The 26,217-nt window shown below is 34.1% G+C and overlaps 2 protein-coding genes across 2 annotated transcripts; one reads left to right on the top strand and one right to left on the bottom strand.

Moving 5' to 3' along the window:
* Window positions 1-1,509: 1,509 nt before the first annotated feature.
* LOC121224332 (reticulon-like protein B3) lies at window positions 1,510-3,867 on the bottom strand. The gene is made up of 5 exons (XM_041107470.1): window positions 3,418-3,867; window positions 2,540-2,720; window positions 2,304-2,445; window positions 2,034-2,103; window positions 1,510-1,947 (listed from the first exon to the last, which is right to left on the bottom strand). Exons 1-5 carry the CDS (start codon window positions 3,605-3,607, stop codon window positions 1,778-1,780), a joined length of 753 nt encoding a protein of 250 aa, XP_040963404.1. The 5' UTR covers window positions 3,608-3,867; the 3' UTR covers window positions 1,510-1,777.
* An 8,479-nt stretch (window positions 3,868-12,346) lies between these two features.
* On the top strand, window positions 12,347-14,278 carry LOC107947065 (probable membrane-associated kinase regulator 2). The gene is made up of 2 exons (XM_016881613.2): window positions 12,347-13,874; window positions 13,962-14,278. Exons 1-2 carry the CDS (start codon window positions 12,683-12,685, stop codon window positions 14,063-14,065), a joined length of 1,296 nt encoding a protein of 431 aa, XP_016737102.2. The 5' UTR covers window positions 12,347-12,682; the 3' UTR covers window positions 14,066-14,278.
* Window positions 14,279-26,217: the final 11,939 nt, after the last annotated feature.

Genomic DNA, 26,217 nt, shown 5'->3' with positions numbered 1-26,217 from the left:
ATAAATTTTAAATGAATATGCATAATGAATCCGAGCTTCGTGTGGGTATGTAAACTAGTTTATATATACTAGAAATCCTATCATATGCATATATATGTGGAAATCACGAATTCAAAACATAGATGTGTGTTTAAAAATAACGCACGATAAATTATGAAACGTATGGTTTAAAACTAATTAATCATAATAACACATGAAAAATATACGAAATTAAAATGAAATAATGAATTAAATTATGATTAAAACGAAATTTAAACACATAAATAATAGGATAAATAGTACTAAATATACTACAATTATTTATCTTAGCATTGTCATCAATTGTGAGTTAGTCACTAACTCAATTAACAAAATTATTAATATATACAACTTATGCAAATAATAATTTGTGCATATTAAAATGAGAATATATCAAAATGAAGTTTTGATTGAGTGGTAAATTTAAGGTTATATTAATGCAAATGATGTGAGTTCACCTTATGTATATTTTTATTGAATTTTATTAAAATGAAAAGATTAAAATACCCTCAAATAATATGATCTATTTTAATTACAGAAGCATTTCTATAATTTTCATAACCGAGTTGGTGATCATGTTGAGGGTAACACCAACTCAATAAAACAAATTTTAGTTTTACTTCTTCTGATATGCCTAAATCTATATGCATTAATTTTTACCATAATTTTGTCATTGTATTTTTATAATACTATTAATTAATCTAAATCGTTAATATCATTAACTTTTCAGGTAAAACATTATGTGGTTGTATATAATTTCGGGAAAAACATTACGTGATTGTATATAATTTGAATACACTAAGTTTTAGAGGTGGGTACGTAGCTTCTCATTTCTTTTATATTTACGTTGCCCTTTTTAACATTATAAGATATAAAATTTGACCACTAGACTTCAATGAAACTTGAGATTTAATCTATATACTTTCATTGTTGACATAATTTAGACTATCTATTTTTATGATGTCATTAGTTAATCTAAATAGTTATATTACTAACTATTTCAATCAAAATGTTATTCCAACATGAAAAAAAATATTTTATCATGATGATTTTAAATGAATATTTTTAAGAAAAATCCTAATAAGTGTTTTTTAAGATTATTTTTAATAGAAAAATTTTAATGGAGATAAGAACACTTTTAAATTAAAAAAATAAAATTCTTTAAAATAAAAAGTAGAAAATTAGATTAAAAAATTTACTCTATATTTTAACACAAACAAAAATCAATCTAACCGAAGCTTAAGGGCAGCTACCAAATGCACATCAGAAAGAACACCTTGGCCAGTAAATCTATTTTTTTCCTTTAATGGGCCCCCTTGGAATCTTAGAACCTTCGCATCAAACGCTGCATACTGCTTCTTAATCTCATGAATTGCTTTCTCGGCCCATATGCATACTTTGCTTTTAAAGTATGGAACAGAAGTTTAAGAACTATTAGAAGTCACAATCACAAGGCAAACTCGATCATTCTGAAAAGATATACAACGCAAGTTGAAAAAACTTTCAACTCAATGTATTCCAACCAACATGCAATATGATAACATATCGTCACATAGCATATGGATCCATATCAAAAAACAACTAAACAAGATTTAGAAAAAAAGATGCCAAATTCATCAAACTTTTTGAACCCATTGTGTACTAAAACCGAAAAAATATTCAAACAGGGTTCTAACTGATACAGGATATATAGTAAATAACACATTTTCACGGAAGGCAGCTACCAAATGTATGTCAGAAACCCTCTTGGCCGGTAAATCTAATCCTTCTTTTTCTCCTTTAATGGTCCCCTTGGAATCTTACTTAGAACCTTTGCATCAAACACTGCATACTGCTTCTTAATCTCATGCATTGCTTTCTCAGCAAATGGGTCCACCTTGTCCTCGTATTTCTCGTAAAGCACGGGTACTGTGTGAAGAAGTACAAAGACTATTGCAAAACCATTAAAACAAAATCAGGAAACCAACATGTATATAGGGGGGAAAAGACAAAGCAAATGAAGGAAACTTCAATACCTATGTAAAACAGTGTTAAGAAGTTGCACCAACTTCCGACAATAGACAAGACCCATAAGCCGGCGATCACCTAAACAATCAGAATCCGGTTCCAATATGATTCTCAAATGCATGATAGCGTAGCTCAAAAAAAGTCTTCATATGAATAAAATGATCAGAACAAAGCAAACTAAGTAACTATTGCATCACTATCTTAATTGCAAATCAGATGAATAATCTGCAAGTGATCAAACAGAAAAGATAACCACTAGGTACAAGTAAACCACATACAGATAGGAACTTCTTGAGATCTCTTCCTGATGCAATATCCCGTAGGACAGCAAAAGCCCGGTTGATCTCAAACCAAAGTGCCTGAGCAAACTCCATAACTGGGTCCTTAGGAATTTGAACTTCAGGGATGCTTGGTGGAGACCTAATCAAAAGTAACATTACTGTGAGTAAAAAGAAAACTGGATCCAAAGTTAAACCCAACAGCCGAGAGCAAACAACAAAATTCAACCACTTACTTGTTAATGAAGGTAGCAGCATTTGACCACAAGAAGAGTAATGCAAGAGCAAGTATCAACAAATGACACACTAGTGTTAGAAGGTGGTATTCGAGCATTTCAAACAAAATCCATATCACGGTTGCGACACCGAGCGCTCCTGCCGATATCTTTTTGTTCCTCCAAAGGAAAATGTCAGCCGCTGTTACACATACATAGGCATCATTAACAAATTACACTAAAAAGGTAAGAAGTACTGATGATAATAACTTAAAAATATCAAAATATTATCATAGGGGAAGGTTATTGATAATGAATACTACTATGTTCTCAAACTTTTAATATAAACCCAGAATTTTTTTCGCTGTTATAAATCAAAAGAGTAAACTTCACTAGAACCAATTGCATCAATTCAGTGGAAGATCTAGAAATACCCTAATTTTTATTTCAATGCCAAAACAAAAAATTAACAGATCAAACCAAAATTAAGCTCAAACAACATCAATTCATCAAAATTGAAAGCTCCGGTATTATATTAGAAAAAAAAAAGAGTGAAGAACGACGCATTCCCAAATCCCAACAGCACTTGCATCAATAATGTTAATTCACCAACAATGGCATCGGTGATCTGTGTATTGCCCTTAACAGACACTGGTGTTCACTAAAAGGCTGATGCTTAAGGGAAACGATTCTAACTTCATAAACAAGGTTCATACTTTATATGCTTTTTTTTCCCTCTAAACAAAAGTGCGATGCCAAGCTCTAGCTCACGCTTTGGAGAGCGGGTAAGCGCTTCATGGCAGAGTCCTAGCAGATCTTTTGTACCATCAATATATAGATGATACTTGCATCAACAAAACAATTTTCTTGAAAAAAAATGAAGGGTTTTTGTTACATACGTTTGCCTCCACCGAGAACGTGGTGAACGGGCTTTTCTCTTCCAAAAAGACGGAAGACCTTGGCCTTGATCGACGATTCCGATGGCTTGTCATTATCGGAATCCGATGACGACGAATCATGAGCTTGGATCTTCTCTGCTATCCTGTCCATCAACGATTCCTCGTGCTTCTTCTCTTCGTGCTCAGCCATTTTTGAAAAAAGGGTTGAAGATCCGACGAAAAAAAAAAGAGAGAACCCCGAAAAAGACTCGAGAAATGAAAGATTTTTGTAGCGCTCTTTCTTAAGCTCGAGACCTTTTTTGCGGCTAAATAGAGAGCGTACACGTTCGATTTAGTCTGGACCACTAAATGGAAGGTTTTGATCTGGACCGTTTATAGGTTTGGAACCCGAACGTGGAGGTTCGGAAGAAACCGAAGCGAAGTGGAGCAGGTGAAAAAATGATAATAAAATGAATGAGGAATTTACGTTTTAATATGTTTTTATAGGTTCGAGGACTAACGGCCGTTTAATGTTGACGGAGACCTTCGAGAATGACGCAGCCAAACTGTTATTATTACGACACGTGGAGTTTCGTCGGTCTTGTTGATTTGTGATGATAGGTAAGTAAGTCATATTAATATTGTGGGTTTGCATGGGCAGCTAAGAAAAATCCTTAATTGTTAAGCAAAATGGTGAGAACTTTTATTATTTTATGATTAAAATTTAAATATTTTTAAATTATTTATTTAAACTTAAATTAGAAAATAAATTTTTTTGAAATTGAGTATCAGTTGATGTGTGAACATATATGGCATGCATTTTAATTGAAATTTGGCGTGATGTGCCTTCCACCAAAAATAAATAAAACGATATCTAGATGTTTCAACAAAATATTATTAATGAAATTTACATGTACATGGCTACCTATAAAAATGCAGACTAATAATAGTACCTAATATAAGCTTGTTGGTATGGGTTCGAATAAGTAAAAAAAAGAAAAAGAAAAATTTAAAACTCAAAATTAACATAAAAAATAAAACCAAGAATCAAACTGATCATAAATTATTCAAAAAATTTTAAAAATTCAATCCAACCAAATTAAACTATCATTGTAAAGCAATGTCAATTGAAAATTTTTAATTTCAGAAGTTGAAATACTACTACATATCTATTTTTTCAAAAAGAAATTTTTAATATTTTTTAAATATTTTTCAAGTTCATTTTACAATTTATTTTTGGGATTTGTGATAATCTTTCTCTAAAATTGGAACCCGTTCTCTCAAAAGTGCATTAATACTACCTCTTAAAAAAATTGATAATTTCTTAAATATTACAAGTAAAATGATAAAGTACTCTTCCTACCTCTTGAAAAAACCCCTCATGCATCCATAGATTAAAATTTGTCAAAAACGGAGGTGGGATAAGTTCTACGATGTTGGGCATGTGTTCGATAAGAAACAAAAAAAAAAAAAGAAGAGAAATTTTATAGCAAAAAGTATGAAATGGTTGGTTGGCACATATTCCACAAACAAAATTCAAGGTCACAACAGGTTCTTCTGCTGCTAAACATTTTAGATTCATCCACTGTATATGGAGTATGGACTTCCATAAATATTTAGCCATTTTAAAATAAAAATTTGAAGGTAAAGCTATATCCCAGCAGTTTAGTTTGTACATACAGAAACCTAGCCATATTATGATGTATGAAACATATATGCATCATTGTCCTTACAGGCTTACACCATCATCCAAATAGCTATACAAAAGGAGTTTTCCTTATGGGGCCAGATGAAGAACAAATATACTTTCACAAATGGAAGCTAACAAAAGCTTATACAGGAGACAAAGATGTGATGATAAAAAAAAAGCATCAAAACTTGTAAAACACCGACATCTAACCGTCAAAACTCTTTACAAGATTGCAATGTTTAAAGTTTGAATTTAAAAAAAAAATTGATTTAGGATTAGGAAATTATTAATCATCTTTGACATGATATTGATGACCCTACTTCCAGCTTCTATATGACAGCCTTGATAAAAGGTGCACACAGTTCATGAGTACTGTACCCCAAGCAAGAAAGAAGTGACACATGGTGTCCATTTCCAGCTCCCAACGAATAGGATTAATATCATAATTCATAACTTGTAGAAAAACGCAGTAGGTTCAGCCCAAGGGCTACCATATCTGTGCTTTTCAACCCAAATGATGACCCTCTCATGGGGGGATGAAAATGAAAAAATGTAATGTTATGAACTAATGATACTCCTATTTCTGGTTCCTGCTAACCAATCAAAATACGAATTCGCAGAAAGAAGCCTTACATTCATTCATACATACATACATACATATGGGGTTTTTGTAATTTGTGAAACTTAGGGTCTGTTTGATTGACGGAATTGATTTTCCGAAAAATCATTTCCAACTTTTCCAGCGTTTGATTGGCAGAAAATATTTTCCATTTGGAAAATGAACTCCAAAACAAGGGAAAATGGGTTACATTTTAGGGAAAATGTATTACACTTTCAATTTCCGTAAGACATTTTCCGTGCTCTTTTCTTTATCGCCTCCTTCATTACTTCCTTCATTTCCGGTAGAAAACTGCTTCTGTTTATCGATTTTTCAGTAACTTGTTTTTTTAATTATTCAATACTTGTTTTTTAACACAATTACAAATAATTTATTTGATATTAGTTTTTTTCAATTTATAACGATTAATATTGTAGCTTAATAATTGAGTATTATTATAAATAAATCATTACAATATATGTAAAAATAATTTAAAATATAAAAATTTATTAATATATATTAATATATGTAAAAACAACTTTTCCGAAAAATATTTTCAAAAAATCTGCCAAGCAGCAGAAAATATTTTACACAGATTCAATCAAACACCAGAAAATATTTTCCAGTAAATCATTTTACAGAAAAGTAAAACATTTTCTAGAAATCATTTTACGGAAAATATTTTACTCTCAATCAAACAGACCCTAAGTTGAATTTGAAATGTAAAAGACTAACAGTACAGATATCAGTGAGTCCATCAATTTAACAAACATGAGACACAAGCACAAAAGGTCGCCCTAGTGGAACTGGCAGGTCATGTGCCTCCTTATAACTAAAATGTTAGAAACCATTTGTACCAGTATTTTTTTGTTAACCATAGGTGTCCTCATCTGTTGTACAGTCTGAGACTAATCCTATTTAGGTTGGGATAGTATTCAGGTAAAGCACTCTTAATAGTGTGATAATTCTAAGATATCAACCTGGTCCAAATGCATGGGGAAGAAGCCCTCCCAGCCAGTGTGTAGTAACTTTTCAAGCTTGCTAAACAACGTCAAAGTGGAAGAAACAGAAAGTAAAGCTGATGAATTTCTGCACACATATATACATTGACATAATATGGTGTATAGATGGTAAGCCCTGATCTTGCATCACCCACGTTTTCATTTTCACAATGATTGGGTGCAGAGAACCCAAAATTTGTAATTTGGGTATTCATTCGTCCACTTGTAGCATGCAGGCATGTCATTAGTCAATAATCATCAGCATCATGATGATCTCCTAGAAAAACAATTGTTTCCTATATCACTTTAGTCATTAGTTGCTATGTAGGCTGAACATAACTTCAAACATAGGCTAAGCATACATGAAACTAACCAGTAAGTAGCATTTCACCTGTCACTCAAATCATTCCATCCAAATTCTCTTTTTTTTTTTCTCCATAGCCATAATAATAACCCTTCTGATAATAACAGAATAATCCCACTCTCAAGGTGCCAGTTAATTACCATTGTACGATCTACATATATATATTTATTACTTTCATAGACCTGAAAGAAAGTGCATTATAACAGATTGACCATATTTCCAAAGCTTTTTTGTGGCTAGTAGACCATATTATAATCCTTTTTTAAAGTTGTTTAATGCATGATAAAATTCCTTAGATTCCAAAAGTTCAATTCTTCACTCATAAGCTTCTTTTTATTCAATTTATGGTTGTATAGTACAAAGAAAGAGAAGCTAAAGTATTGGATGGCCCTACAATACCAAACAAACTAAAATAGGTACAGCAAAAAGCCAAACTGGTAGAGGAAAAAGTCTAGTAGGGTAGCATTAAAATTTACCTCATTTGATGCTGTAAAGAAAAAAGCAACGCAAAGAACATAAATAGCCCCTTCTTTAACTGGCTTCATAATAGCAGCTTGTACTTAGACACAATTCCAGATAAAAATTAAAAGAAAAAACTTCAGCTAATATACATGTAAAGGATTGTGACACAAAAAAATTGCTGGCAATAATGCAGACGATGGTGCAAGAATAGTTTTAGTTTTGTAAATGAAAAATGGAGAAAAACTTGCATTTTGGGCCATTCTTCTGGGCTATATAAAAGTCAGAATTTTGGGCTGCGGCTTAGAAAATGGCGTGGTTTGGGCCAAAGGGAAAAAAAAAGATTCTGCAACTATGGGAGTGACGTAGGAGCATTCAATTCAATACAAGTGCTTAAAATTTGGATTTCAAGTGTTGTTGTTAAGTCAATTGATCAGAGAAAAATACAAGGAAGAGTTGGTGCAACTCAGAACGAAATAGCTATTTCACTTGTATGATTTTGAGGAATAGTTACTTAACTTTTAATAACACTTATCTCTTATATGTTTAGCACGCTAATCATTACTAAATTACATTAAGATTCACTTGTGATTTCATAGCTAGACAATAAAAGTACTACAATCACATCTAAATAGACGTAAAAGAAAGTCTAGGATGACTTAATTGCTAACTCGTAAGACATTTGTTGGGGAGACCCACATCAAGCCTATTGACTGTATAAGTTTTATTCATTGCACAAACAACTCCAAAACACCACTTCACGAAATGAAAACTCTGTCGAACCTTCTTAATCTTATATTCATTTCTAAATTCATTAACATAGCTCAACACCCTCATGTGAACCGTCATTAACCTCTAACATCAAATCTTGTATCAATAATTAGTATCGTTTATAAGAACAAAACAACGAAAGATACAAAAAGTCTCATCGATATAAAAATTTATTACAAGTGTTTGGCCCCTATATTCCTTGGGAGATCCCTTTTTCAATAGATGCCACATTTTTAGGAGGATGGCTCATAATAATATTCCCTTCAACAGCATAACATCAGTGGCAGTAGCAGTAACACCCTCTTGAAAAATCTCAAGTGCACCATCTACCTACAAGATTCACTTCTTCAGCACCTTCATTAACAAATTGGGAAGCTTGAGGAGGAAGATAGAAGCTGCTTGAGTTTGTCAATTCATTCTTAAAAGCTTCCCAGTCATAGCCAGAAGGACCATATATGTTGAAACCTGTAAGGACTCACATTAAAAAAAGGGATCAACATAATTCTTTTACAAAGTGTTCCATAAGGTAACTTCATCAGAATAATTTTAAACGACTCTCAAAATTGTTACGTGAATCATTATCAATTTTAATACTAAATCTATTAACGTTAAACATGTTAAGCGTCTAGTAGACGACAAATGCTTTTTCTTTGGATCATAGAAGCAAAGCAATGGCACTAAAAAATGCCAAAGCTTTGATTCATTACCAACATAAAATATATGGTTTGAAGAAACCATTGTTATCCTAAAGTTTGGAGTGATTTATTAATGCAAATACAAATGAAAGTGGGGGGGTGGGGTATGAAGCTATTGGACATTTGCCTCCAATAAACAAGACAAATAGTTAGGAAATTATGGGATTTTTAGTGGATAACATCCCTTTTCTAAACTAAAGTAAAAGGTGACTCTACTCCTATAATGCAACCAATTTAAAGCCATAATGCTATACAATCAGATTTATAAACACTCCCTTGAAATTTTTGAAATTTTAAATTCTGAGTTCCGTTTATAGGAATAATGTGTGGTGAAGTTAATTTAAATTAAAATCATGATTAATTTATTATAATTATAACTTCAAAATTAATAATCAATAAAAATAAAAGGAGCTCTCATGCAAACCTAATAATTAACACCTTTAATTGTTATAACATTTATCCGAGTAAGGCTTTAAAAATGATGTCTTAGAACTCCATGTGATGGCCTAATGATGAAGAGTGTTTACCACGACTTGGATTCGAACCTTCTGTTGTTATAATTCAAAAAAAATATATATTAATATAATAGCATTTGAAGATTTTATTAATTGGTGCTGACTAGTTCCCGTCTTTAATTTACTTGAGTTGTTGGCATGCGGCCCTTCAGAAAAGTCCAAAAGGATTGCTTGCAGTCTAGGCCACTTCCCTTCTAAATTAGATTTAAATATTAAATACACATCTTGCCTTTTTAATCATAAAATCCTTTTACAGTTTAATTTTCCTTTTTCTATCAAACAACAGTAATTAATTCTTTTTATACTTTAATTTTTCTTTTATCAATTAGATATATAAAGTATCAATTTCTTCTTGTAACCCACGTTAAAAACAACTATTAGATAATTTTAGCTAATGAAAAAGTGTCATTCGACATGTTTTGGCCAATGAAAAAATATCACTTAAGTTTATTTAAAATAAAAATATAAAATTTAAATTTAAAAAATAAAATATTATAAAATTAAATATTAAAATATTAAAATTATTTTTGACTTTAACCGACCATTGACCAGTATTGACTATCCACATGGCGCTATTAAGGTATGTCACGCGTCCTGTTTTGTATTATATATTGTATTGATTAAAAATGTAAATAAATCATATATAATATATAAAAAATTTTGAAAAAAAGATTAAAATAAAAGTAAAAATTCTAAATTCTAAAACATATAATTACAAATTTTAAAAAGTCAAAATAATATATAAAAATTAAAAAATATATTTAAATTTCAAGTAATTGTAAAAAAAAACTTGAAATTTAAAAACCTTTTTAGAGTTTTATAATTATGCTTTAAAATTTTTTGTAATTTTATAAAAAAAATACTTTTAAATTTTTACATTTTTTAAATAATACTATTAATTTCTTTTTAATTATCGTATTTTTTAAAATTTTAGTTTTATAGATATTTCTAAATTTATATTTTTTTTTCATTTTTTATACTTTTTAATGTGTATATACCATTAACAAAAATAATATCTTTTACATAAAAACACCACGTGATTGGCTATATTTTTTTTAAGTATATGTAAAAACAAACAAACAACTATAAAGAAGACATAGTTTAAATGCCAAATTGAGGCAAAATAATTTAAATATCAAAAAAGGAAAATAAATATACTTTTAAGAGTAAAATTATAAATTAAGCTTACATTTAACCTGTTACTAATTAAAAAATCAATAAATAATAATTAATACCGGTATTAATTAGCTAGGAGGAGGCAGATGGCAGTTCGTTACATTTAAGATTAAAGGGGGTGTTGCTCAGTCACTTTAATGGGACCCTTTCTTCTCCAAGTAACTCATTGATGCAAGGGGTTGTCAACACATCAGACGGTTGCTATCAAATCGTCTGTCTTTGTCTTTCATATTCTCTCATACAGTCAAAACTTAATTTATGCATCATCCATCGTTGAACCAGTCTTTATCGGTTCATGTAAGCAAACATGGCTGTATTTTGTTAATAAGAAAATAAAGGGTCTGTGGAGGTCAATGCTTCTAAGCGAAAGAGTTAGGATAAACGGAGGTGGAGTGTGGGAAGGTCCCCTACATGCATGTTAGTCACCCACGTGAATTTTTTTTACTACTCGAGTAAAATGACAGTTAGGGTTTTTTGCTTCTGCTGGTTGCAGGGGTTTGGACCCCTCGGATTCAGTCCATTATTCAATCGATTACAGTACTTGCATGTCCCATATATATCTTTTTAAACAACATGTTTAAATTTGTATTACCATATTCTTCTTCTTCTTCTTCTTCTAACATCTGGTAATCGGATTAACTTTCCACACCTCCATACTTAATTTAAAATAATTAAGATTTACGATATTTATACTTGACGTCGAAAATAGGTACTTCTTTATTGATAGTCGGTGGTAGCTTCGAGAATCAAAATCACCTTTCCTTTTTAGGGTTCTCTCTATCTCAAATTTAGGATAAATTAACATTTAGTCCTTAATTTAGTAACTTTTTTCAATTTGGTTCTTAAATTTTTTAGGTCACATTAGTCTTGAAACTTAGCAACTTTTTAAAATTTGATCTCTAAACTTGGATTGTGGTAATATGGCACCCCGATATTGTGTGACGTTAGTACTTGAAAATATTAAAAAATATATATTGAAAATTAGTAAAAAAATATTTAAAAATTTTAAGTAATTATATGATACAATCTCAAAGTGTTATGTTACCATATCTTGACGGAATTCAAGTTTAGTTACCAAAATAAGAAAATTTACCAAGTTTTAAAACTAACGAAAGAAAAAAAAATTAAGGATTAATGTGAAAAGAGTTACCAAATATAAGTGGTAAATAATACTTTATCCCTTTTTAATTTTCCCCTTAAAACTGTGCCTTGATGCTCCTTGGTCTTTCACTTTTTCTCCCCTTTCAACTACTCACCTTTTTTCTTGAGTAAAATTTCATGAAACAAGATCAATAATTATGGTGTATAGTAATTAGCCTGCTAAATTAGAACCCAATGAGCTTCTTTGTCGGTGCCCTAATTAACATAGGATCAGAGGGCACCAAATATAGATAATATGCAATTATAACATTAAATATGCTTTATCAACAAAAAGAAGTCCACAAAAACTAATAAAAGTGATTTCTCATTAAAGATGCGTTCATATATTTTCGAGGTATAATAACATCATAAACCACATGATTACCATAATGATTCCAGGTTTGAAAATTATGATGGTAACAAATGAATATTAATACTGCCGTGAACTTACCTTCCTCAACTAATTGCCTGCAAAAATACAGTAATAATTACTCACTTACACTGTATTAATACTAGTACGAACAGTGTGTGTATACAATCGTACACACACACACTTCCCTTACCTTTTTTGTCTTTTAACTCTGCCTTCTGTTTCTGTCTAAATTTCAGACTGCTCTGCTTTCTCACATGACTGACCTGTTGGTTGCTGCAACCACGTATACAATACATTACAAAATAAAGGCAATGCTCTCCCTCTTTTATTTTCTCTCTCTTTCTCAACCTTTAACACCATTTTCAGTACTTCCCCATTAACACTAAAGCTTCCTGTTTACTTTTATGTCACTTCAGAGACAACCCTTTTTTTTTTCCTTTCTTTCTTTTGTTATCAAAGATTCAAACTTTGTGTGTTTTTTTCTCTATTCTGGCTCTCCCAACAATGGAAGCTTTTAGCTTGCTTAAGTATTGGAGAGGGGCTGGTGGTGGTAGTAATGGTTGTGTTAATGCACGTTCTGCAGCCACAGCCGGCGGCACGACTACGATTGTGACGGCGGTGAGTACTCGTCAGGTGGTGGATACGGATGATGATGATGACGACGATGGCCCTTTCTTTGACTTGGAGTTTGCGGTTCCTGATGAGGACGAAACAGAGGGGAGTGAAGAGAAAAAGGAAGAAGATGAAGATGGTAATATTGAAGGTGATGAAAGTGAGGAACAAAGTGATGGTGACGATGCAAAATCTGATGATGGAAGCTCTGATGGTGATGATAGAGAGTTCAATTTTACACTCTCCTCTGGTTCAAGCAGCGACCCTTGTGATCCAAACTTAACTCTATCTCCTTCAGATGATTTGTTCTTTAAAGGAAGGCTGGTACCCATTGAAGCAAACTCTTGTTTGGAATCAAAGCCTCCTCAATTCCCAGTTTCATTGTTGAAATCGGCCACCAAGTTTCGAGTTTTCTTGTTAAGGTTCAAGAAATCGAAGCTCAACTCAACTGAAAAAACAGAGTCGGGTTCAGCTAATGGACCTGTTTCAGTCCCCACGACTGCAAAAAAACAAGAAACAACCCAAGAAGAAAACAACAACAAGAACAAGCTTTTCACAGTGAAATTTAAGGTTGAAGAGGTTCCTATAATGTCTTTGTTCTCCAGAGACAACAGCAAGTCGCAGAAACAGCAGAGTTCTGAAGACTCTGTTTCCGATGAAAAGAAATTCACTAAAGACGTCATGCAAAAGTACTTGAAGAAAGTTAAGCCGCTTTACGTTCGGGTTTCACGAAGGTACGGCGAGAAGTTGAAGCTTTCAGGGCAGTTGAGCTTGGGTTCTTTGAAACCTGCTGCAACGCCACCGTCCACGGCTGCTCAGAAACCGGCTTCCGGTAAGGCAACGACGGTGGAGAAGGGACAGGTGGAGGCAGAGGGTGGGAAGAACCTCAAGCAGGTGAACATTCCGGCTGGACTTAGGGTGGTTTGCAAGCATTTGGGAAAGAGTAGATCGGCTTCCTCCGCCGTGGCGGCTTCCCCTCCGGCGCCAACTTTGTCTAAGAGGAGAGATGATTCTCTATTGCAACAGCAAGATGGAATCCAAAGCGCCATCCTACATTGCAAGAGATCCTTCAATGGCTGTCAAGGTATATAATTTCATTTAAAACCTCATCGATGTTAGTTCTATTTGATAATGAATTTTAATATATGTATTTTCATATTTTCTGCCATAGATTCTTCAGAGTCTTCTGGTTTGCCAAGGTCTGTAAGTGACCCATCCCATGAAAAATCAATTAATTTGTCAAGAAACTCATCACCAGATGAAGCCAAAGCATGAACACTGGGAAGAGAGAAAAAAGCGGGAAAAATTTGTCCTTCATTAATGAATGGATCGATTATCTCTGTAAATATTTGTTTTTGTTTTTTAATCCTTTTACTAATTAGCCATAGGCATAAGCTAGTCATCGTTGTTCTCTAGTCTATTATCCCCTACTGTATGTAAAGCTCCTCTTTCTGTGAAAGTGAAAGTAAGAATCAGATCTTTGTATGATATCAAGGCTCCATCATTATCACCAAAATTTTCCATGTTTCTTTTTTATCTCCTTGAAGTTGAACAATTTGGAACTCAGTTTTTGATAATGTGGGTACCTTTTTTATTTGCACTTGCCAATTATGGGACCCAAAGTCAGGTCTAAATGGTGTCTTTAGTGGTCAGAGAAGTGGGAAAGTGGAGACCAAAACAGTGAAAAAAGAGATTTGCTTTGCTTTTCTCACAGGAAGGAACAATGGCAAAGATCCCATCATATTATATCCATCTTTTTTAGTCATGGAGGAGACTCTCTAATGAACGATATTATATGTTCTTTGGCTTTTGGTCTAACCAGGTATTGGAACTCGAGAAGTCATGGAGGGTGAGGATGCCGATGCATCCTTTAAAATTTTCTACGTTGTTGTGAAGTAGCCAATGAGATTCATTTTGTTTCCTTGCGGCAGGGCTTGGGGCCTACAAAAGCGCTGCTAGATTGCTATGTGCAAAGTGCGGAGCCCCTTAGTGCCCCTGCCATTGCCACTCAGCTAAGTGCTATGATTTTTAATGGCATACCCCTTTTGTCGTTTTGGCCAGTAATCAGAATCTTTAACTACAGGATTTTGAAAAAAGATGAAAGCTTTTGTGTGTTAATGTATAATTTATACATACCCAGGACTTTTTCTTGCTCAAAGCTGTTATTATTTTATATACGAATTTGTCATTCATTGGTAAGAACCGCATAATAGAAAAGGAAGCTAAACATAACCCAAGTATGTGGTTTCCACAATCTTTTGCATACCGGAACTTGGTAACGTAACAGTAAGCTACATTCTTCTATCGAAAGTAACAATCAAAAACCTAAAATAAAAAGCAATACTTTGACTGGTATTAACAGTTATATTACAAAGTGTAAATGTGCCTTTCTAATCAAAGTAAAGCTTGCGTCTTTGAAATTGAGTCTTGGGAGCACGCTGTTGCGTTGTTTTTATTAATCTGTCTCTCTCTTTCTTTTTCCCTTTTTTTCTGAAAGAAAAAGGAAACAAAGAATACTGAGTTTATCAAATTCTGGCAACACTTTTTAGGCATAATTTTATCAAATTAGACTATGCACTAATAATATCTAAATATATATGATTAATGAATTAAATTACGTTCAATCGTTAAAATATAACCAATTTTACCAACATTATATCATCATATCATTTAAGAATTCTTTTGTATTTAGAATAAGCTGAGGATATTTTAATATTTTTATTTATGAAAAATAATATATATATATATGTATATAATAATATTTGAATTCACATCAACTCCATTCCATTAGTACCACTTCATTAAAACTCTATTTTGATTTCTTTTATACATTTAAATTTTATCAAGCACACTTCATCACCAACTTAAATTGATGTATTTATGTGTTTAAATTCCGTTCTAGTCACGATTTAATCTAATTTTTTTATTTTAATATCGTAAATATTTCATGTATTCTGAAGTTGATGTTACCCATCAATTGCATTCCAACTCACTTGTGAAATTATCAAAAGCTTATTCATTTTACAAATAAATAAATACAATTTTTAAGGTATATATATTTGTTTATATTTTAAACACGATGTCTTCGCTATCTCAAAACTTACCATTTCAACTAAAATCATATTTATTTTTTTATTAAATTAATTTTTTACCATTGAATTTATTTTGAGAGAATTAATCCATTAAATTTATTAATTTCATACTTTTAATATTAAAACATTCCTTTAACTGAAAATTTATTGTTCATCCCTAGTAGCATATATAGCCAGAAAAGAAGGTTTTAGTCAAACTGTTACTTGGTTAATATAAAAAAAAATATCCGGAAAATTCATGTGTAAATAATTGAATAAAAATAATCTTAGATCTTGAAATAAGGTTTAGGAAAAAATGGAATTAAATATTTGATGTAAAAAAAAATTAAGAGCATTGATTCTAGACATGCAATTAAATTATTATTAATGTCCTGCAATGTTATCTCTTTGTAGTAAACTTGTTTTCCTTGACTTTTAATATAATACAGTTGATTCCCCCTCAATATATATATTTAATGAGCTTACATTTTAAAAAATTATTAAAAATATAGTAGGGAACAGATTTTAGGTTATAATGTGACCGCAAGAGGGGACAGAGCTGTGATTCATGAACGAATAGGCAATTCATCTTTGGGTTTTGGAATTAATGAACAGATCTTAGAAACACAAATTTCACCCATCATTAAGTCAACTTGTAGCCAATCTCTGATTTTTTAAGCTATTTGATTTTTACTTGATAGATATAAACTCAAAATGCAACTTGGGTAGTTAACTATTGTAGGAAAAATAATATAGACACAGAAAATTAGGGTTTGAATTTTTTTCTTCATATGTAGGAGTTATTCATTGTTATTTAAATCATCAATGACGGATTTTAGGATTAAGTTTTGGGGTTGGTAAAATTTTTAAAAAGTTCAGATATTTAATAAATAAAACGAGAGGTGTAATTAAAATTTTTAAAATTTTGAGAATGCTTAATTAACATTTTCTGAAAACCTTAAGGGAGATCCACCTCTCAACTTCATGTCTATAAAGAGTATTAATACAGTCGATATAAAGGGCATTTGTTACCATCCATTTTCATAATAAACACCCATAATTACTTCGACTTCACAATTTGAGTCATAATCACTCACCATGATCCATAAAATAAGTGTTGATTAAGTTTGAATAATAAAAAATCAATCCAAATAATACAAGATTATCTAATTTCTAGTTATACCTCAAGTTGCAATTAACACAAATATATTTATAAGATTAAATCTCAAAGACCTCAATTAATTAATTATAAATTAAAAAATATATTTAAAAACTAGTTTATTGAATTGTGTAAACAACTAATTTATAAGATATAGTTTTAAAAATAGATCTCAAAGTCGAAAATTTTGAGGAATTAAAATAAAATGAGATAAATTTAAAAAAAAAACAGAGGAGTGTTATATGTATAAATATTTTCTCCCCTTCCTCACAACTTCAATTAAAACCATGTATTTGTTTTTTTGGTAAGCAAAATATTGTTTATGGACAAGGAAGGATGCAGGTCATGAAGGAAAATGGAGCCCAAATTATACCTTTTCCTTGGCCTCATTTCATTTCTTTGTAAGTGAATGATTTCACCCACACATTTTTAGAGTATGGCAAGGCCGTCATTCAATTTAAGTGTAGCCTAAAGTTTGATATTCTTTTTTGTTTTCTTACACTAAACTTGCTGGATATTTAGCATCACCGGATTCATGCATACGTGGAAAAGGACCAATAACCTTGTAGTTCCTATTATGACAGAAATCGATCAGTAAAGAGTGTACAAGCCCAATCTGAACCAGCCCAAACCCAAGACCCAAAACAGACCCAAAGCCCAACTACTAGCCCAATAACCCAAACACTTTCAGAAAAACCTAACCCCTAACTCTAGCCGCCGCACCCATCACCTACCCTCTGCCACCGCCACCAACTCCGCCGATCACCTGCCCTTCTGACGTCGCTCTACCTGCTCCACCTGCAAGGAGAGAAACAAACACGCAAGGCAGAGGCAAAAACAAAAAATAATAGAAATAGATAAATAGGTATTGTAATCGGTTATATAAAGGGGGAAAGAAAATGTAAAAGGGCTTCCAATTTTGGGGTATCAAACAAGGAATTAACAACAATCAGTGAATGTACGAAGATTAAAAAAGCAAAAGAAAAGGTTGATTTCAAATTATTTTCTCAGATCTTGCGTTTTATTTACTGTCTTCTATTTTTTTTATATTCTATTTATTTTCTACAACTCTTTTAACGAAACAAAATAGAAATAGGACGTTACCTGTGCTACATCGAAAGGGGAAGGACGAGCGGTCTCTCCTCGTTCTTCAAGTTTCGGACCTCCTTTTTCGGATTTAGCCCTTCGATTCGTGCTTAAGATGCACTTAACTTCGAAAAGGATGAAAAAAGATTCGATTTTGGGAGACTCCGGCCACCATACGCGGCGGCGCTAGGGCGGAGAATCGCCGGAGGCCTGGTTCGGCCGATGACCAGCGCCGGGCCTGAAAGAACGAAAGAGAGACTCTCTCTCAGCTTTTTTTTAAAAAAATGAATCTGATTTGTTTTTAGTTTTTTTCTATTATTTATATTCAAAATGAAACGACGCCGTTTTAGCAAAGGGGATCCGCGCGTCGACCCGACCCGACCCGAAGGATCCGCGTGTTTTAATTTTTGGGCTATTTACGTGCGCAGTCCCTCTAACTTGTGGCGTGTTTCAATTTGGTCCTATTTCGCTATTTCTTTGTTTTTAATTTGACCACAAATTTTTATTTTTGTTTCATTTTAGTCCCCTGAAGCGCCGCGTTTTGAGATTTTGGTCTATTTTCCATTTTGGTCCCTCTCCTTTCCGTGCGTGTTGCAATTTAGTCTTTTTAGTCCTTTTTTATTTCGAATCTACCCAGTATTTTTTATTTTACTTCGATTTAGTCCTCTTTTAGTACTTTTGCTATTATTATTATTATTATTATTATTATTATTATCATCTTTACTATTATTAGTATTGGTATTATTGTTGTTTCTTTTATATCTCCATTCATATTTACTTATGTATCTTTAAATATATATATGTCTTATTATTATCATATAAGTGCTTGTATATATACATGTACATATTTTACATAAAATTTGTTTAATATATATACGTATACTCATATTTCTTTTTATATATATCTATATACATATACATATTTTAGTTTTATAAATATATATTTATATGTATGTATTTATATATTTTTGTATATCTTAATTTGCATAGACATATACATACATATTTTCAATATATTTTAAACATATATATATAAATTAACGTATTTATTTGTATACGTATGCATATTTTCATTATTCTTAAACTTTAATTTGTACATACATTTTTATGCGCCTACTTTATATATGCATTTCATTATTTTCATATTCCATAATTTTATACACCTATATATATATACATATTTTATATATATGCATATTTTTCTTCTTTATATTTTAAAATATACTTTATATCTATATTGTAATTTATGAATACACACAGATTTTATTTTTGTCTATACATATATATATATATATCCTTTTACATTTTAATTATATTCACTATTTATTTATTTCACTTTCATTATTATTTGAACGAATGTTTAATTTATTTGTTTATATACATTGTTATTTATATGATTGTAGGTTTGACTTTTATTTATTTTATATTGTTGCTATTGCTCGTATCATTTTTACACTTCTGTATTCATTATGATTTTGTCATGTATAACAATGTAATTTGCTTTTCACATTTTTACTACGACTTCATGTTTTTATTTCACTCGATAATAAAATTTGTTTAAAAAATGATATTTTGTGTTTAGATTCGAGAGGATCGTACCCTAACTTACTGGGTTTCGATTTCCACAATAAATCTAAACACACTAATCTTTTCAAACTCAAGTTTTGAAACGATCTCGGGAATTAAGAAAAGATCGTGTCCCAACTTACTGGGCATGATCCCTTTCCTAAACCCGAGATAATAAAATATCTTTTAAATAAGTAAAATTCTGGCATTCATTCACGTATTGAGAATTTGAGACATTGTATTCTAACTTACTGGATATGATTCTCTTTCTCGAATAATGTGAAATATGCCCATTTTCCTAAAATTTTCAACATTTTAATACAAGGATCGTATTTTTTTAATTCTTCTAAGTTTTCAATTTTCGACATTAAGACATTAAGTAATCAACTAAGGTACCAATTTGGGCGTATCGAGGGTGCTAATCCTTCCTCGTGCGTAACCGACTCCCGAACCCGTTTTCTGAATTTCGCGGACCAAACTTGTTGTTTTAATAAAATCAAACCGTTTATTAAAAACAACCGCTTTTCGAGGTGATCTAATCACACCTTATAAAAAGGATTGGTGGCGACTCCTGTTTCATTTTTTTCAAAACCCAAGTCGACCCCGTTTTTATCCAAAAAAATGGTGTCAACAGCTTGGCGACTCCACTGGGGACCATAAGTGAGTCGAGCCACGAGTTGATTATTTTTTGTCTTTTTATCGAAAATCAAAACTTGGTTTAAATATACGATCCTTTCATCGCATTTCATTGCTTTTATTACAATTTTCATCGTTGTGGTTTATAATTGCTGTGTTAGTTTAAGTTTTTGTATCTTTCTGCACATTGCATTGCATGACCGTTGGTCACACCCTTTTAAGTGGGAGTGAGAAACTACGCCTTCGTGAGGTTTTCACCTCCGCATGGGATAGTGAATCGCTTTCGGGATACATCCGTACCTATGTCTTCGTGAGATTTTCATCTCCGCATGGCCATAGGGAAATGTATCCCCCTGAATCGAACTTGGTCCGTATGAGCCTATAATGGGTGAGGATCGAGGAATTTGCTGGTTCAGGTACCCTACTTTAGAACCAAACCACATGTAATGAGCCATAGGAACCGACCTAGGTAGAGCTACTCCAAATTTTTAGTGCTTACCTAAATGAATGTTGTATTTATTTGTCGCTTATTTTAAATCTTATTCTGTGTTTAATGCTAATTTACTTTGTTTGTGATTGCATGGCATCTTCATTCTAAAAGAGGTGTCGATTTACATTCAGTTTCTCAGTAGAAAGCTTATCATGGAAAAGGGGTTTGTTGATAAAGTAGAGGATAATGCGGCTGTGCGAATATGGGCTGAAACGACACAACGGGAGAAAGGCGATAGTCTTACAGAAGGGTACGTGTCAGAATTGTGGGATTTTACCCGTATCAGTGTAATCCAGAATGACCTTCGAGAAATGAAAGAAGTCTAGGATAAATGGGATGTCGAGGCCAAGCAGCTGTTCTATTGTAACTACGGTGACCTACCTTATCTGCTTAGTGTCAAAGTGGACAAGTATTTATTCCGAGCTCTTGCTCAGTTTTGGAATCCTGCCTACAGTTGTTTCACTTTTGGGAAGGTAGATTTGACGCCTACTGTGGAGGAGTATACGACCTTACTTCGGTGCCCAAAGATTCAAGTCGACAAGGCTTATTCCAGAGCTGCTTGTGTCCCTCCGTTGTTAAAGAAATTAATGCACATCACTGGGATGAGCGAGCAGTGGGTTGCTGCCCGGATCCAACAGAAAGGCGACAGTAAATGTGTTCCTTGGAAAAGTTTGCGAGATTTGGTGCTTATACATCCTGACTTAAAGAAAAGGGTCGATGTCTTCGCTTTAGGTATCTATGGACTAGTGGTTTTCCCCAAAGCTTTAGGACACATAGACGAGGCTGTATCTGATTTGTTTGATCGGCTTAGTAAAGGGGTGACACCGGTTCCGGCAATACTCGCTGAAACTTTTAGATCCCTGAATGCGTGTCGAAAAGCAGGGGAGGGAAGGTTTATTGGATGCGCGCAGCTCTTATTGGCATGGTTCCATAGCCACTTCTGGAAGGTCGAAAAGGTCTCTTATCGGGTATTCTCCGATAGCTACTCCCCTCTAGGAGAATTGGTGGCCACACCCAGACGGGATGATATTTCAGAAGAAAAATGGATAGAGATACTCCAGAATCTCCAGGATGAAGATATTGAATGGAGGGCTCCTTGGTTAATTCCTGATGAGATATTGTACCGATGTGGAGGTTTTGACTGGGTTCCGCTGCTCGGGATATGGGGAGCTATCGGATATGCTCCTCTACTCGTATCAAGACAGTATCGATCACGACAATTCATACCAGCAACGCAGGGGTTGACTTATAGTGATTTTCCTATAGGGAGGACAATTACAAGAAGAAGGTTCGAGAAATATCTAGTGCCTGGAACCAGACTCGTCGAATGAAGATCTTAGCCGTGGGTCCGACAATTACCCCCGAATATGGTCAGTGGCGTGATCAAAGGATCAACGACAACATCCCGGCGTCAAATTCAGAAACTGCCCGATCTTCAGAGGAACACTTACAAGTTTTGCCTTCTGAGATAGAAATCATCAAACAAGAATTTGAAAAAATGAGTTTAGAATTGGGGAAGAAGATAGAACAACTAGAGGAAGAAAAAATGCAGTTAGGACTGAATGTGGACATTCAAAGATTAGAGGCTGATAAGTTGAGAAAAGGAAAGAACAAAGCAGAAGAAGATTTGGACAGCCTGAAGACAGATTACAAGAAGTTGCGTAGGTCGGTAAGAGCTGCTGGCTTGGGTAAAACGCCAGAACAATGGCGACAAGAAATTCAGGAGGAAAAGATGAAAGCTAATCAATGGGAAAAGAAATTCCAGGATACTCGGGCTCGAGAAGTCACCTTGGGAAAGAGTCTACTAGATTACCAAGACGAGAAGACGGAGTTGAAGGTCCGGATAACTGAACTAGAAAGATCGCTTCACCAGTACTGTAATCGTAATGCTACAGTTGAATTAAGGGCGAGCTTAGACAAAATTGAAGAATTAAAAAGACAAATAGAAGGGCTAGAGAATGCATTGCAAAATAGTGAAATCCGGATAGAGCTTCTGGAAGAAAATAATGAGCAGTGGCAAAGACAATTCCGTCAGTCTCAAGAGCAGATTGGAGAAAGAGATTATATTATGGGAGAGGCGGTGACTCAAGTGCGCGAAGTAGCTGATCATCTGCAAACTCTAGCAGTTCAGGCTGATCTATTAAGTTTGAAGTATGAGTTAGAGTCGGACAGGGGCCGAGAGTTAGCTTGGCTTCTTAGAAAGGTTAAGGCTTTGAGTGTAAGGGCAAAGCCATATATGTAGTCTATTTATGTAAAGAAACTCTTTATCTAGTAAAGTTTTCTAATGAAGTTGAATGAGAATCAGTGCCTCTTTTCTTTGCATTCTTTTCATGCATTACATCACATCATATGCATTAATGACCATTAAAAAAACCTAATCGAATAAAATAATTTCAGTTAACCTGGAAAACCAACAAAGTTACGGTACCCGAGCTAAGACAAAAATTATGGACCAAAGGTTGGAGAAGCTAGAACGACTTCAAAAAGAAATGCAGGACCAGTTGCAGGCGCAAATGAAAGAGCAAATAGAAAAGATTCAGCGTGACATGGTGCAAAAGATGGAGGAGTCCCAAAATGATCTGGTGGCTAAGATGACGCAATTATTGAAGGGAGTAGATAAGGGTAAAGGTCCTGTGATTGTTAGTGAAGAAGAAAACAATGGTGAACCACTTTATCCTCCAGGTTTCACGCCTCCGCATGCGCAAGTACAGACTGAGCTGCATCCGCGGAGACCCTCTGTGTCGGTTAGGCCCCAGCAGTTCCAGGGCGATGCTTCAATCCCAATGAATTTTCAACCCGGAGCGGGCTTTAATCCCGGTGATAGCCCGAATAATATTGCTGTCCCAGATCTTGACGAGATGGTTGAAAAGGACAAGGCGAAGGAGGAATTTCCAAAACAATTTGAGGAGAAATGGAAATGGATAGAAGAAAAGTTTAGGGCAATAGAAAGCATCGAAAGCTATGGAATAGATGCAAAGGATCTGAGCTTGGTTCCGGACTTGGTGCTCCCTTACAAATTTAAGATGCCGGAATTTGAGAAATACAACGGGACTAGTTGCCCAGGATCCCATATTACTATGTTTTGTAGAAGAATGACGGGGCATATTAATAATGATCAATTATTAATACATTGCTTTCAGGAAAGTCTTACGGGAGCGGCGTCAAAGTGGTACAATCAGCTGAGCCGAGCTAAAATTGCTACTTGGAGGGATTTAGCACAGGCTTTCCTGAGACAATACAATCATGTCTCAGAAATGATGCCTGACAGGATAACTCTGCAAAATTTAGAGAAGAAATCGAACGAAAGCTTCAGACAATATGCGCAGAGGTGGTGAGAGGTGGCGGTTCAGGTGCAACCACCGCTTTTGGAAAAAGAGATGACGACGCTTTTTATTAATACTTTGAAAGCCCCGTTCATCACTCACATGTTGGGAAGCGCTTCAAAAAATTTCTCGGATATAATCATGAATGGTGAAATGATTGAGCATGCCATTAAAAGTGGAAAAATAGATGGAGGAGAAAATAATAGGAGGGCACCCCCGAGGAAAAGAGAAAATGAAGTGAATAATGTGAATGCTTATGGTAGGTCAATTACCGTGAATCAACCAAAGAAAGTGGCTGCTAATCAACAGAGATCATCAAGACAAGAGTCAGGAGCTAGGCAAACTACTGAAAAGCCCCAATTCACGCCAATCCCCATGTCATACAAGGAGTTGTATCAGACTTTATTCGATGCACATGTTGTTGCTCCTCGTTACTTGAGTCCTCTACAACCCTCGTATCCAAAATGGTATGATGTGAATGCGCAATGTGATTATCATGCGGAAATTTCTGGGCACTCGATAGAAAATTGTACTGCCTTCAAGAAGGTAGTAGAAGGACTTATCAATTTGGGTGTCGTCAAACTTGACGACTCACCTAACGCAAAGAATCAGTTACCTAATCACGCAGATAAAGGGGTGAATATGGTTAGCGAAGGTACGGGAGAAGAAGTCAAGACTGACATTGCTGAAGTAAAAACTCCATTGAAACGGGTCTGGAAAGAAATGGCGAAAAGAGGTTTGGTTATTTCAGATTCTGAGGAAGGGCATGAGATGGGAAATTATTGTGAATTTCACCATAAAACAGGGCACGAAATCCAAGAATGTGAAGGATTTAAGGCTTTGGTTCAAAGCATGATGGATAACAAGGAGATGAGGTTTTACGAAGATGCGAAAGAAATGAGGAGCATATGCGCGACAGAGTTGGGAACAAAGGCTCCAAATCATCTTGTGGTCATTATCTCACGCCCTAAGGGGAATGAGGTTAGGGCTCCGGTAACACCGAAAATTGTAATCCAGAAACAATCAAATTTCTTATAGGGATAACAAAATGGTGCCGTGGAATTACGGGTGTAATGTGACCATTTTGGGAAAAGAAGCAGAAAGAAATCAGGAAATAGGTTCTTACACGCGCAATGGAAAAAGATATGACGCTCAGGCAGAGTCGTCCAGGGAAGAGAATTGGAAGAAAGAACAGAGGAAAGGGAAAGCAGTAGAAGTTGAACCATTGGTAAATGAACCAATAAAAGAAGAGGAGGCAAAGGAGTTTCTGAAGTTTTTGAAACACAGTGAATACAGTGTTGTGAGCAATACACAAACAGCCAGCCCGCATTTCTGTATTAGCTTTACTCTTAAACTTGGAAGTACATCGGAACGCACTATTAAAGGTGCTAAACGAAACATATGTGGCGACGATATTCGGTAACAAGCTGGATCGCTGATCAACAATATGGTGCTGACATTATCTTCAGTGATGATGAAATACCATCTGGAGGAAGAGGTTCTACTAAAGCCTCATGTTACTGTCCGATGCAAGGTACACTCCCGGGGCTTGGTGATAATGGATCGGCACTAAATGTATTGCCTTTGTCCACTCTTAGTCGATTGCCAATAGACAGTTCGCACATGAAAGCATGCCAGAGCATAGTAAGAGCATTTGATGGAACAAAAAAGGAGGTTATGGGAAGAATTGAGGTACCATTAAGGATTGGCCAGTCAATTATGAGGTGGATTTCTTGGTGATGGATATTAAACCCTCCTACAACTGTCTATTGGGGAGACCGTGGATACACTCAGCAGGGGCAGTACCTTCATCATTACATCAGAAGGTGAAGTTGGTATCGGAGGATCGGTTGGTAACAATAGATGCAGAGGAGGATATTATCGCAATGATGACTAGCGATGCACCTTATGTGGACATCAACGATGAGGCACTAGAATGTTCATTTCGGTCGTTAGAATTTGTGAACGCGATGTTTATTGCGGAGGGAAATAGAATTCCAGTACCGAAAATATCCCGGACCACTGAGATGGGATTGCGATTGATGGTAGGAAGAGGAGCCTTTACCCGGGAAAGGATTGGGAAAATATCTTCAGGG

Source organism: Gossypium hirsutum, chromosome D12, assembly GCF_007990345.1.
Source record: "Gossypium hirsutum isolate 1008001.06 chromosome D12, Gossypium_hirsutum_v2.1, whole genome shotgun sequence".
In the NCBI taxonomy this organism is placed as follows: domain Eukaryota; kingdom Viridiplantae; phylum Streptophyta; class Magnoliopsida; order Malvales; family Malvaceae; genus Gossypium; species Gossypium hirsutum.
The sequence above is the reverse complement of the archived record's forward strand: the minus strand, read 5'-3'. Positions and strand labels throughout refer to the sequence as shown.

Excerpts from the sequence above, each read along its gene's own strand:
- LOC121224332 (XM_041107470.1), bottom strand. The coding sequence starts at position 3,607 with ATGGCTGAGCACGAAGAGAAGAAGCACGAGGAATCGTTGATGGACAGG. Across the intron at positions 2,446-2,539 it reads GCTGCTACCTTCATTAACAA|GTCTCCACCAAGCATCCCTG; the intron begins GTAAGTGGTTGA and ends ACTTTTGATTAG. Across the intron at positions 2,104-2,303 it reads ATCTCAAGAAGTTCCTATCT|GTGATCGCCGGCTTATGGGT; the intron begins GTATGTGGTTTA and ends CTGATTGTTTAG.
- LOC107947065 (XM_016881613.2), top strand. The coding sequence starts at position 12,683 with ATGGAAGCTTTTAGCTTGCTTAAGTATTGGAGAGGGGCTGGTGGTGGT. Across the intron at positions 13,875-13,961 it reads ATCCTTCAATGGCTGTCAAG|ATTCTTCAGAGTCTTCTGGT; the intron begins GTATATAATTTC and ends TTTCTGCCATAG.